This window comes from Hippocampus zosterae, chromosome 3 (assembly GCF_025434085.1).
Source record: "Hippocampus zosterae strain Florida chromosome 3, ASM2543408v3, whole genome shotgun sequence".
NCBI classification, from domain to species: domain Eukaryota; kingdom Metazoa; phylum Chordata; class Actinopteri; order Syngnathiformes; family Syngnathidae; genus Hippocampus; species Hippocampus zosterae.
This window is the reverse complement of record NC_067453.1, coordinates 6,443,882-6,455,990: the sequence shown is the minus strand read 5'-3', so window position 1 is coordinate 6,455,990 and position 12,109 is coordinate 6,443,882. Positions and strand designations below refer to the sequence as shown.

Here is a 12,109-nt window from a genome sequence, read left to right as displayed (position 1 = left end):
TGGATCCCGCAGATGTCGAAAAAATATTGTCCGCTCTTGCACGACAAGAGCAACAGATGAGTCAGCAGGGCCAAGCCATTTCGGAACTCCGAGGCGCGGTCTCCATGCTGGCTCATCGGCTCGACGATTACGAACCTCGTCTAACACGGGTGGAGGAACGGAGACCCCATTCCTCCGGGGCCCATCCAGCCACACCGGAAGCGTTCCCCTCTCATACCATTATGTCGAGGGAACCATCGCTTCCACACCCCCCTCGTTATGGGGGTGAGCATGGGCAGTGTGGTCACTTCCTTCACCAGTGCTCACTCGTATTCGACCAACAGCCGTCTGCCTACGCTAATGATGCTGCCAAAGTGGCCTATATCATGAGTTTGTTAACAGGTCCGGCGGCGTCATGGGCGATTGCGACCAGCGAATCCAAGCCGAGTCTCCGACCATCGTTCCCTGAATTCGTGACAGCCTTTCGCCGGGTGTTCCACCATCCCGTGCGGGGCCGAGAGGCGGAGGGTCGGCTACTTGCCCTCCACCAGGGAAGACGATCGGTCGCCGACGACTCGATCGAGTTCCGGATTCTGGCAGCACAGAGCGGATACGATGATCGAGCATTGTGTGGACTGTTTCGACGCGGCCTGAACTCTCAGCTCAAGGACGAGCTGGCGACCCGCGACCACAGCACCGACCTGGAGGAGCTGATTGACCTCGCTCTCCTCATGGACAATCGCTTGAGGGAGCGGGGCCGGGAGCGTGGGGGAGATCGTTTCCCGTATCGACGCTCTCCATATCGTGAGGAACATCGGGGAGTATTCCGGGAGACAGCACCCTGTCACGTCCCGTGTTTGCCAGCAGGGGGGCAGACTTTTCCTGCCTACCGCCGACACACCTGTCACCCATTAAGGACTGATTACACAGGGTTTATCTTTGTGCTCGGGCAGTTAACTTACTGCCGGAGTATTCCACCCCGAGCCAATTCTCTCGATTACTGCCTTAATCTATTCATTGCTGTGTAGCCTTGTGGCTGTGATTGCGCGTCGTTAAATCTACTCTTATTAATTCCTATTGTTGCCAACTATAATCCTTGCCGTTTTCTCGCAAGCGTTTTCTGTTGCTTCCTTTTATTCCTGGTCCTGATTTTGACCAGCGTTTTCTGTTTGTTGCTCCCGGACGGGTATTTTGTGTTTTGTATTAAAACCCATTTGTTCTCGGACCACCTTTGCTTTGTCTGCTATTTCGGGGATCCACCTCATTATCTTGTTGTGCACGAAGCGATCATTTTATCGCTTCGGGCACAACGTGACAGAATACTCCGGCCACCATGGATCCCGCAGACTTAGAAAAGATTTTTTCCGTTCTGTCCTGCCGAGAGCAACAGTTAAGTCAGCAGGGCCAAGCCATTTCGGAAATCAGCAGCGCGGTTTCCATGCTGGCTCACAGGTTCGATGATTTCGAACCCCGTCTTGTACGGGTGGAGGAACGGAGAGCACCTCCCTCCGTGATTCGTCCTGCCACCCCTGAGGCACCCGCATCATTTCCCACAATGATGAGGGAGCCTTCGCTTCCACACCCCCCACGTTACGGGGGTGAGCACGGGCAGTGTGGGTACTTCCTCCACCAGTGCTCGCTCGTTTTCGACCAGCAACCTTACCTCTATGCTACTGACGCCGCGAAGGTGGCATATATTATGAGCCTGTTGACAGGTCCGGCGGCGTCATGGGCGATGGCGACAAGCGACGCGAAGCCGAGCCTCCGGTCTTCATTCCACGGCTTCGTGGCGGCGTTTCGCCGGGTGTTCCACCATCCCGTGCGGGGCAGAGAGGCTGAGGGCCGGCTACTTGAACTCCACCAGGGGAGGCGATCGGTGGCGGACTACTCCATCGAGTTCCAGATTCTGGCCGCCCAGAGTGGCTACGGCGACCGGGCGCTGTGCGGACTGTTTCGCCGTGGATTAAACACCGAACTCAAGGATGAGCTGGCGACTCGCGACCACAGCTCCAACCTGGAGGAGTTAATCGAGCTCTCCCTGCGATTGGACAACCGCCTGAGAGAGAGAAACCGGGAGCGGGGAGGTGATCGTTCTCCGTCCCGGTGTGCCACGTACTGCGGGGAGGAGCCGATGCAGCTGGGTGGCGAAAAAGTTGGACCGGAGCAGAGACGGCGCCGATTCAACGATCGGGCTCGGTCTGACAGCTGTCAACGAGGACCTCATGCTGCTCCCAGCCGACCGGAACATTCCCCATCCTCGCCCTCCAAAAACTGTGAGTCCCGACCCCGCGCAGAGTCCCCCACGCCTCGGCGAACTGACTCCCGGCCGGGACACACCGGGAGACTGGAACTCGAGGGGGAGATATTTGAGGGGCCCCGGTCGCGGCGGGTTAGGGCTCTGATAGACTCGGGGGCTGATGGTTGTTTTATGGATACCGACTTCGCCGCCGACCTGGGCTGTTATGTCGAGAAGTTGGCCGATAAAAAGCGGGTTTGTGATCTCGATGGACGCCTCCTGGGGGTCGTGACGCAAAGAACAGAACCACTAAAACTAAAATTATCCGGTAACCATGTTGAGCATCTACGGTTCGATTTATTGCAGTGCCGTAACGCTCCGGTTATTCTCGGCTTGCCCTGGCTCAGGACTCACAACCCCGTAATTTCCTGGGAGCGTCCGGCAATAGAGAGTTGGAGCCGGAACTGTTATGAACGTTGTTTAGGATCAGCCGTAGGGCAGCACGAACGCGCCGGTGACGACATCCCCGAAACTATCTGCCTTGACGGAGTGCCAGACTGCTATCATGACTTGCGTCAAGTGTTCAGCAAGGATCGCGCACGCTCTTTGCCCCCGCACCGACCCTACGATTGCGCCATAGACCTGCGGGCGGGCGCTCCGTTGCCAACCTCCCGGCTGTATCAGGTGTCTAAACCCGAGCGCGAGGCACTGACGGAATACATCAACAGCTCGCTCGCTGCAGGTCTAATTAGACCATCGCGATCGCCGTTAGGTGCGGGGTTTTTCTTTGTTGGAAAGAAGGACAAATCCCTGCGACCGTGTGTGGATTATCGGGGTCTGAACGACATCACAGTAAAAAATAAGTATCCGCTACCATTGCTAGACTCCGCCTTCGCCCCTTTACAGTCAGCCACAGTCTTTTCAAAATTAGATTTACGCAGTGCCTACCACCTGGTTCGCATCCGGAAAGGTGACGAGTGGAAGACTGCTTTTAAGACCCCGCTCGGCCATTTTGAATATCTGGTTATGCCCTTCGGGCTGACAAATGCCCCCGCCGTTTTTCAGAATCTCATCAACGACGTGTTGAGAGACATGCTGAACATTTTCTGTTTCGTCTATCTCGACGATATTTTAATTTTTTCCCAATCAATTCAAGAACACAAGCGACACGTCAGGCTGGTATTGCAGCGTTTATTAGAGAACAAGCTCTTCGTCAAGGCAGAGAAGTGTGAATTCCATGTACCTGTCATCTCCTTTCTGGGGTTTATAATTGAGCAGGGCAAGCTGAGAGCAGACCCCACCAAGACGGAGGCGGTGACGAACTGGCCAACACCGACTAACCGGAAGGAGTTGCAACGCTTCTTGGGGTTCGCTAACTTCTACCGTCGTTTTATTCGCAACTACAGCCAAAAGGTACTCCCGTTGACCCGTCTGACGTCCACAAAAGTCCCATTCAAATGGGATTCGGCTGCGGGGTCGGCATTTTCCAGCCTAAAGGCCGCATTCACAAATCCCCCGGTACTGCAACATCCTAACCCGGACTTCCCGTTCGTCGTAGAGGTGGACGCCTCGGATTCGGGGGTCGGGGCCGTTCTGTCCCAGCGTTCCCCGGTCGACCAGAAATTGCACCCCTGCGCCTTTTTCTCTCGTCGACTCAGTACAGCAGAGTCCAACTACGACGTGGGCAATCGTGAACTGCTAGCTGTAATCGTCGCCCTACAGGAATGGCGCCACTGGCTCGAGGGGGCTAAGGAACCGTTCACGGTCTACACCGACCACAAGAACCTGGAATATCTCCGCTCCGCTAAAAGACTCAACCCCCGTCAGGCCCGGTGGGCACTATTCTTAACCCGTTTCAACTTCATCCTCACATACTCTCCTGGCTCAAAGAACACCAAGCCCGATGCCCTTTCCCGTCTCCACGACCCCGTGGAGAGGGACCGGTCACCAGAGACCATCCTCCCAACCCGGTGCATCGTGGGGGCGTTGAGATGGGAGATCGAACAGAAAGGAAGCCCTGGATGGTGTCCAGGTCCCGGCTGGATGCCCCGCAGGGAAGTTGTTTGTACCCCCACCTCTGCGCTCGGAGGTGTTGCAGTGGGGGCACGGGTCCAAGGTGGCCTGCCATCCTGGGGTGAACCGGACTGTGCATCTCGTCACCCAGCGGTTCTGGTGGCCGGAGCTTCGGAGGGATGTGGTGGACTATATCAATGCCTGCTCCGCCTGCGCCTGCGGCAAGGTCTCACATAGGCCTCCGGCAGGACTGCTCCAGCCATTGCCCATCCCTCCTCGACCTTGGTCACACATCGCCCTGGATTTCGTCACGGGCCTCCCTCCATCCCGTGGGCGGTCGGTCGTCCTCACCATCGTGGACCGGTTCTCTAAGGCGGTTCATTTTGTTCCGCTGTCTAAGTTGCCGTCTGCGCTGGAGACCGCCGACCTCCTAGTCCAACACGTCTTCCGTCTCCATGGGATCCCGAAGGACATCGTCTCGGATCGGGGGCCCCAGTTCGTGTCCCGCGTATGGAAGCGGTTCTGCCGATCCCTCGGGGCCACGGTCAGTCTGACCTCGGGATACCACCCCCAGTCCAACGGACAAGCCGAGCGTGCCAACCAGGATCTGGGAGCGGCCCTCCGCTGTGTATGCCTGCGCAGTCCCTCCTCCTGGGTCGACCACCTACCGTGGGTGGAGTACGCACACAACACCCTCGTCTCTTCAGCCACTGGTAGGTCCCCCTTCATGTCGGCCTACGGGTATCAACCGCCGCTGTTCCCGTCCCAGGAAGGACAGGTGGAGGTCCCGTCTGTGCAGCATCACCTCAAGCGAGCCCACCGCGTATGGAAAGAGGCCCGAGCTGCATTGGCCCGCACGGCGACCCGGAACCAGCAAATCGCGGACCGTCGTCGGCGCCCGGCACCTACTTACGTGGTGGGGCAGGAGGTGTGGTTGGCTACGAGGGATCTCCGCCTGGCCGGCACGTCCGCGAAACTGGGGCCCCGATTCACTGGACCGTTCGTGGTCGAGTCCATCGTCAGCCCCGTCACGGTCAGGCTCCGGCTGCCGCCCGCCATGAAGGTTCACCCCGTGTTCCATGTTTCCCTGCTCAAACCAGTGGTTTCCAGTCCCTTGGCTCCGCCTTCCACTCCGCCCCCCCCTCCGCAGGTCGTCGACGGTGACCCGGTGTACACGGTTCGTGCCATCCTGGACTCTCGGCGCAGGGGTAAGGGATTCCAGTATCTGGTCGACTGGGAGGGCTACGGGCCTGAGGATCGTCAATGGGTGCCCCGCTCCTGGATCCTTGATCCGTCCCTTCTGCGCGACTTCCACGCAGCTCATCCGACCAAGCCGGGTAGGCCGCCGGGAGGCGTCCGTTGAGGGGGGGGTACTGTCACGTCCCGTGTTTGCCAGCAGGGGGGCAGACTTTTCCTGCCTACCGCCGACACACCTGTCACCCATTAAGGACTGATTACACAGGGTTTATCTTTGTGCTCGGGCAGTTAACTTACTGCCGGAGTATTCCACCCCGAGCCAATTCTCTCGATTACTGCCTTAATCTATTCATTGCTGTGTAGCCTTGTGGCTGTGATTGCGCGTCGTTAAATCTACTCTTATTAATTCCTATTGTTGCCAACTATAATCCTTGCCGTTTTCTCGCAAGCGTTTTCTGTTGCTTCCTTTTATTCCTGGTCCTGATTTTGACCAGCGTTTTCTGTTTGTTGCTCCCGGACGGGTATTTTGTGTTTTGTATTAAAACCCATTTGTTCTCGGACCACCTTTGCTTTGTCTGCTATTTCGGGGATCCACCTCATTATCTTGTTGTGCACGAAGCGATCATTTTATCGCTTCGGGCACAACGTGACACACCCGCGGCGGAACCTATGCAGCTGGGTGGCAAGGACGTTGGCGGAGAGGAAGGAAGTCGCCGTGCCAGCCGTCGTACGACTAGAGACAACACCCAAACCTCTCCTCACGCCACAACCAGTCTTCCGGGATCATCTTTTCACGTCCATCCCGAGTACTGTGAGTCACGATCCCGCGCGTTAACCCCCGAGCCTAGACAAGCCGACGCGCGACCGGGACACCCCAACAGACTGGAACTTGAGGGGGAGATATTTGGTGATTCCCGGTCGAGGCGGGTTCGGGCCCTGGTAGACTCAGGAGCAGACGATTGTCTGATGGACACCGAGCTCGCATCCGAGTTGGGTTGTTTCTTGGAGGATCTTATTGATAGAAAGCGGGTTCGCGATCTCGATGGGCGTCTCCTGGCGGTCGTTTCGCACAGAACGGAGCCATTGAAGCTGCAACTTTCGGGTAACCATGTCGAGCATCGGCGTTTTCTTGTAATGCGGTCCAGCAACGCTCCTATTATCCTTGGGTTACCCTGGCTCAGGGTACACAACCCCGTAATTTCCTGGGCGCGCCCCGCAATAGATAGTTGGAGTCCGTACTGTTGTCAGCACTGTTTACAGTCAGCCGTCGGGGGGTACAAACGCGTCACACCCCCCGAGGATATCTGCCTTGACGGAGTGCCGGATTGCTATCGGGACCTCAAGGAGGTTTTTAGCGAGGACCGCGCGCGCTCCTTACCTCCACACCGCCCCTATGATTGCGCAATAGACCTGCAGGCGGGCGCTCCGTTGCCGACCTCGAGGCTGTATCAGGTGTCTCGGCCTGAACGCGAGGCGTTGACGGAGTACATTAACAGCTCGCTCGCCGCAGGTCTCATTAGACCTTCGCGTTCACCGTTAGGGGCGGGGTTTTTTTTCGTGGGAAAGAAGGACAAGTCCCTGCGACCCTGCGTCGACTATCGTGGGTTAAACGAGATAACCATAAAGAATAGATACCCACTACCTTTGTTAGATTCCGCTTTCGCCCCATTGCAATCCGCCACCGTTTTCTCCAAGTTAGATTTGCGCAGCGCTTACCACTTGGTCCGTATCAGAGAGGGAGATGAATGGAAGACCGCTTTCAAGACCCCTCTAGGCCATTTCGAGTACTTAGTGATGCCTTTCGGTCTCACTAACGCTCCTGCCGTCTTCCAAAACCTCATAAATGACGTGCTAAGAGACATGATTAACATCTTCTGTTTTGTCTACTTGGACGATATATTGATTTTCTCCCGGTCGTTACAGGAGCACAAGCAACACGTTAGGCGGGTGCTACAGCGCCTATTAGAAAACCGGCTCTTCGTCAAGGCAGAGAAGTGTGAATTCCATGTTCCCGTCATCTCCTTTCTGGGGTTTATCATCGAGCGGGGTAGGTTACGAGCAGACCCCGTCAAGACACAGGCAGTCACGAACTGGCCGGTTCCTACTAATCGCAAAGAACTGCAGCGTTTCCTGGGGTTTGCCAATTTCTATAGACGGTTTATCCGGGCCTATAGCCAGAAGGCGCTCCCCTTGACCCGCCTGACGTCTATTAAGACCCCGTTCAAGTGGGATTCCACCGCGGACGCTGCGTTCGCAGACTTAAAGGCGGCGTTTACCAGTCCCCCTGTACTTCAACATCCTGACCCTGATCTTCCCTTTATTGTAGAGGTGGACGCCTCGGATTCAGGGGTGGGGGCGGTGCTGTCTCAACGCTCGCCCATCGACCAGAAGCTGCACCCCTGCGCCTTCTTCTCTCGTCGACTCACAGCGGCCGAATCCAACTACGACGTGGGCAACCGCGAACTGTTAGCTGTTGTCTCCGCCTTGCAGGAGTGGCGGCACTGGCTCGAGGGGGCAAAGGAACCTTTTACTGTCTACACCGACCACAAGAACCTTGCTTACCTCCGTACCGCCAAGAGACTAAACCCCCGTCAGGCCCGGTGGGCCTTGTTTCTCACCAGGTTCAACTTTATTCTCACCTACTCCCCCGGGTCGAAGAACACCAAGCCCGACGCCCTCTCCCGTCTCCACGACCCCACGGGAGGGGACCGGCCCCCGGAAACCATCCTCCCGGCTCAGTGCATCGTGGGGGTCGTCCAGTGGGAGGTTGAGCAGCGGATCCAGACTGCCCTGGAGGGGGTTCAGGTGCCGGCGGGGTGTCCGGCGGGGAGACTGTTCGTGCCTTCGTCCCTGCGCTCGGAGGTCCTGCAGTGGGGACATGGGTCCAAGGTGGCATGCCATCCGGGGGTGAACCGGACGGTGCAACTCGTCGCCCAGCGGTTCTGGTGGCCGGAGCTCTGGAGCGACGTGACGGAGTTCGTCAGGGCCTGCACCCCCTGCGCATGCGGCAAGTCTTCCCGTCAACCTCCGGCGGGATTGCTCCAACCGTTGCCCGTTCCGCCACGCCCCTGGTCCCACATCGCTCTGGACTTCGTTACGGGCCTTCCCCCCTCCCGGGGCCGTAGGGTCGTGCTCACGATCGTGGACCGCTTCTCCAAGGCGGCTCATTTTGTGCCCTTGTCCAGGTTACCGTCGGCGCTGGAGACCGCCGACCTCCTGGTCGAACACGTTTTCCGCCTCCACGGCATTCCGACGGACATTGTGTCTGATCGGGGGCCCCAGTTCGTGTCTCGCGTCTGGAAGCGGTTCTGCCGGTCCCTCGGAGCTACTGCCAGCCTGACCTCCGGCTACCACCCCCAGTCTAACGGACAGGCGGAGCGCGCCAACCAGGATCTGGGGGCGGCCCTCCGCTGTGTGTGCCTCCACCGTCCCGCATCATGGGTCGACCACTTACCATGGGTGGAGTATGCGCACAACACCCTCGTCTCCTCCGCAACCGGCCGGTCACCGTTCATGTCTGCCTACGGCTACCAGCCGCCGCTGTTCCCGTCACAGGAGGGGCAGGTGGAGGTCCCTTCCGTCCAGCATCATCTCAAATGGGCCCATCGTGTGTGGAGGGAGGCCCGGGCGGCATTGTCCCGCACGGCGTCCCGGAATCGTCAAATCGCGGATCGTCGTCGGCGCCCGGCCCCCTCCTATCTGGTGGGGCAGAAGGTATGGCTGGCTACTCGAGACCTTCGCCTGGCCGGCTCCTCGGCGAAACTGGGTCCTCGATTCACTGGTCCCTTCGAGGTTGAGGCCGTCATCAACCCGGCTGCTGTCAGGCTCCGTCTACCTCCTACCATGAAGGTCCATCCCGTCTTCCACGTCTCCCTTCTCAAACCCGTCTCTTCCAGTGACTTGGCTCCTCCTCCCACGCCGCCGCCCCCTCCGCGGGTCGTCGACGGTGACCCGGTGTACACGGTTCGTGCCATCCTGGACTCTCGGCGCAGGGGCAAGGGCTTCCAATACCTGGTCGATTGGGAGGGCTACGGGCCTGAGGAGCGGCAGTGGGTGCCTCGCTCCTGGATCCTTGACCCGTCCCTTCTGCGCGACTTCCACACCGCTCACCCTTCCAAACCGGGAGGTCCGCCGGGAGGCGTCCGTTGAGGGGGGGGTACTGTCACGTTCCGTGCCTGCCTGCAGGGGGCGGGCTTTCTTTTCCCCGACTGCACACCTGTTGTTAATCTCGGGATGATGATGCTTCCTTTATTAGGAGACTCCGGCAGTTTACTCACTGCCGGAGAATTCCATGCCGTGCCATATTGCTCCCGCGCTCGATCTCGCTTTTGTCTATTGACCAGTTGCCTTTTTGCCTTGCGGCCGTTACCCTTGTTATTCGCGTTTTTGCTCCTAGATTTTGTATTGCTCTCATTTCCGCCAAATTCAGGTCCTCCTCGCGTCGTGTTGTTTTCCGCGAGCGTTTTCTGTTATAGTACCCTTCTTGTTATTTCCTGGTCCTTATTTGACCAGCGTTTTGTGTTACCGTTTTTCCCTGTCGGGCTCTTTCTGTTTTTTTTGTCATTAAAGACACTTTTTCGTTGACAAGATTTTTTCGTTGTCTGTTCTCCGGGGATCCAACCTTTATTTCATTTGTTCTGCACGAAGCGATAGTTATCGCTTCGGACAGAACGTGACACCAAGCTTGGCGTTTTCCTCCCAAATTCCAAAAACATGAATGGCAGGTTCATTGGGCACTCCTAATTGTCCTTAAGTGTGATTGTGAGCACAAATGGTGGCTCGTCTCTGTGTGCCCTGCGATTGAACCCGTGTACCTCTGCACTGTTAAGCCGACGTGCTAACTTATTATTTATATTATATTATTTATGTATTTATGTTATATTATTAGGGCGGCCCGGTAGTCCATTGGTTAGCTTAACAGTGCAGGGTACACGGGTTCGATTCCAGCTCCGGCCTCCCTGTGTGGAGTTTGCATGTTCTCCCCGGGCCTGCGTGGGTTTTCTCCGGGTGCTCCGGTTTCCTCCCACATTCCAAAAACATGCGTGGCAGGCTGATTGAACACTCTAAATTGTCCCTAGGTGTGAGTGTGAGTGTGAGTGCGAATGGTTGTTTGTTTCTGTGTGCCCTGCGATTGGCTGGCAACCGATTCAGGGTGTCCCCTGCCTACTGCCCGAAGACAGCTGGGATAGGCTCCAGCACCCCCCGCGACCCTAGTGAGGATCAAGCGGCTCGGAAGATGAATGGATGAATGAATGAATGTTATATTATTATAACTACAGTATATCAGCATTGTGAATTCTGTATTCATGGCGCATGGGAGAATCCTTGTCCAGCTTTAATATCTGCAACGGCATCTGAATAGATAAGACATAGCTTGATCTTATACGCTTTTTCAGTTGACAGTGATAATTTACTGCGTGAATAGATTAACAATGAAACCAATTATCTTTTTGTGCGTGTTGGGATTCTGATTGTATTGTAAAAGAGTGGTGTGACGAGGGAGACACGGTCGTGATCCGGTAGGAGGAGACAAGTGCCATCCCTTCTTCCGCGCTTTTACAACACTAAATTGTCCACAATGCATACGATGCTCCAGTGTTCATTGTATAATAACGCGACAGCTTAAAAACAATGTATCTTTTGATGTCTATTTAACTCCTCGTGTTGGTCGCGAAGACAAAGGGAAGAATCTCGGACGTAATTCGAGCATCTATGCATTGGAGTCTTGGGCCCCAACGTACCGGCTCCAGCCATGGCGGCCAGGCATACTGCCGCTGGCGGCGGTGACACAACGGACGGAATAATGAGAGGTAATTAACTTATTAATACATTTCCCACCCACAGTTCGCTCACTCCTACGTTCTGGCCCAACTTGTCTTGTTGGCATGTATCTGACGAGCCTGATAAGCCGTTGTCGTTGCGCTCGTTTATTTCGAAACGGGTGACCGTAACTTTGCGCTACCACCAAAAGTAGGTCAGTAGATCAGTAGAGCAAATTCGCCATTTCGGCGCTTAATGCGATGCTTAACTATATTTCATATTTTTATAGTATTGTGTGGCGTAATACGGTGTTGGCCTGTCAAATGCCAATATTGCATTTGAAATGAAAGGCTAGTTTTCAGGAGCCTGAAAGACGAGCAAAAGCAAGCGAATGTTAGCTTAGCATTGTAGCAAGGCCTGTTTATCGGCTCTCAAAAGTGTACCCACTTGAGATTTTTTTTTCTGCACTCCAGTAACCCGTGTTAGGGAGGACACTACGGTCTCGTTGTCTTTTAAATACGACGAATGCAAACGTGACATTTATCCTATGTGCCCCATTAAACTAGTTTGCACTTTCATGAAATTACTGGTACCAACGAGCAAGCGGCTTAAAGTTAGCAAAACCACAACGCCGTGGGTATTAAACCGAACGTTGACGAACGCTTGCCAACCATCAAGAAATATTCGACATTTCTTCCAAACATGCCTAAAAGACTCTAACATAAAGGCCCAACAGCTTTGTTTTGGTCGCGTCCACAATGCACTAATATAAGGAAATACTATATAAGTCACATTTTGAAATGCATGGAAGCAGTAATTACAGTACTGTATCTCAATGATTTTTCCTGCTGAAACATGGGTCAAATGAACCATTTGGTAGCCCCCCACGCCCCTTTTGTTTTTGTCTCTTTTAAAAGTCACTGG

The 12,109-nt window shown here is 55.6% G+C and overlaps 1 protein-coding gene across 4 annotated transcripts in view; it reads left to right on the top strand.

The window, feature by feature from the left end:
• bmal2 (basic helix-loop-helix ARNT like 2) overlaps positions 1–12,109 on the top strand; it is a 210,575-nt gene that overhangs the window by 183,722 nt on the left and 14,744 nt on the right. For 2 of the 4 annotated variants that reach the window (XM_052060876.1, XM_052060878.1), the window contains exon 1: positions 10,921–11,235. The exons of 1 other annotated variant lie outside the window; for it this stretch is intronic. In XM_052060876.1, coding sequence (XP_051916836.1) covers positions 11,178–11,235 — 58 coding nt within the window. In that variant the 5' untranslated portion in view covers positions 10,921–11,177. Of the gene's footprint in view, positions 1–10,920; positions 11,236–12,109 lie in introns of those variants that run through there. One more of the 4 variants, XM_052060875.1, reaches the window with a different exon arrangement.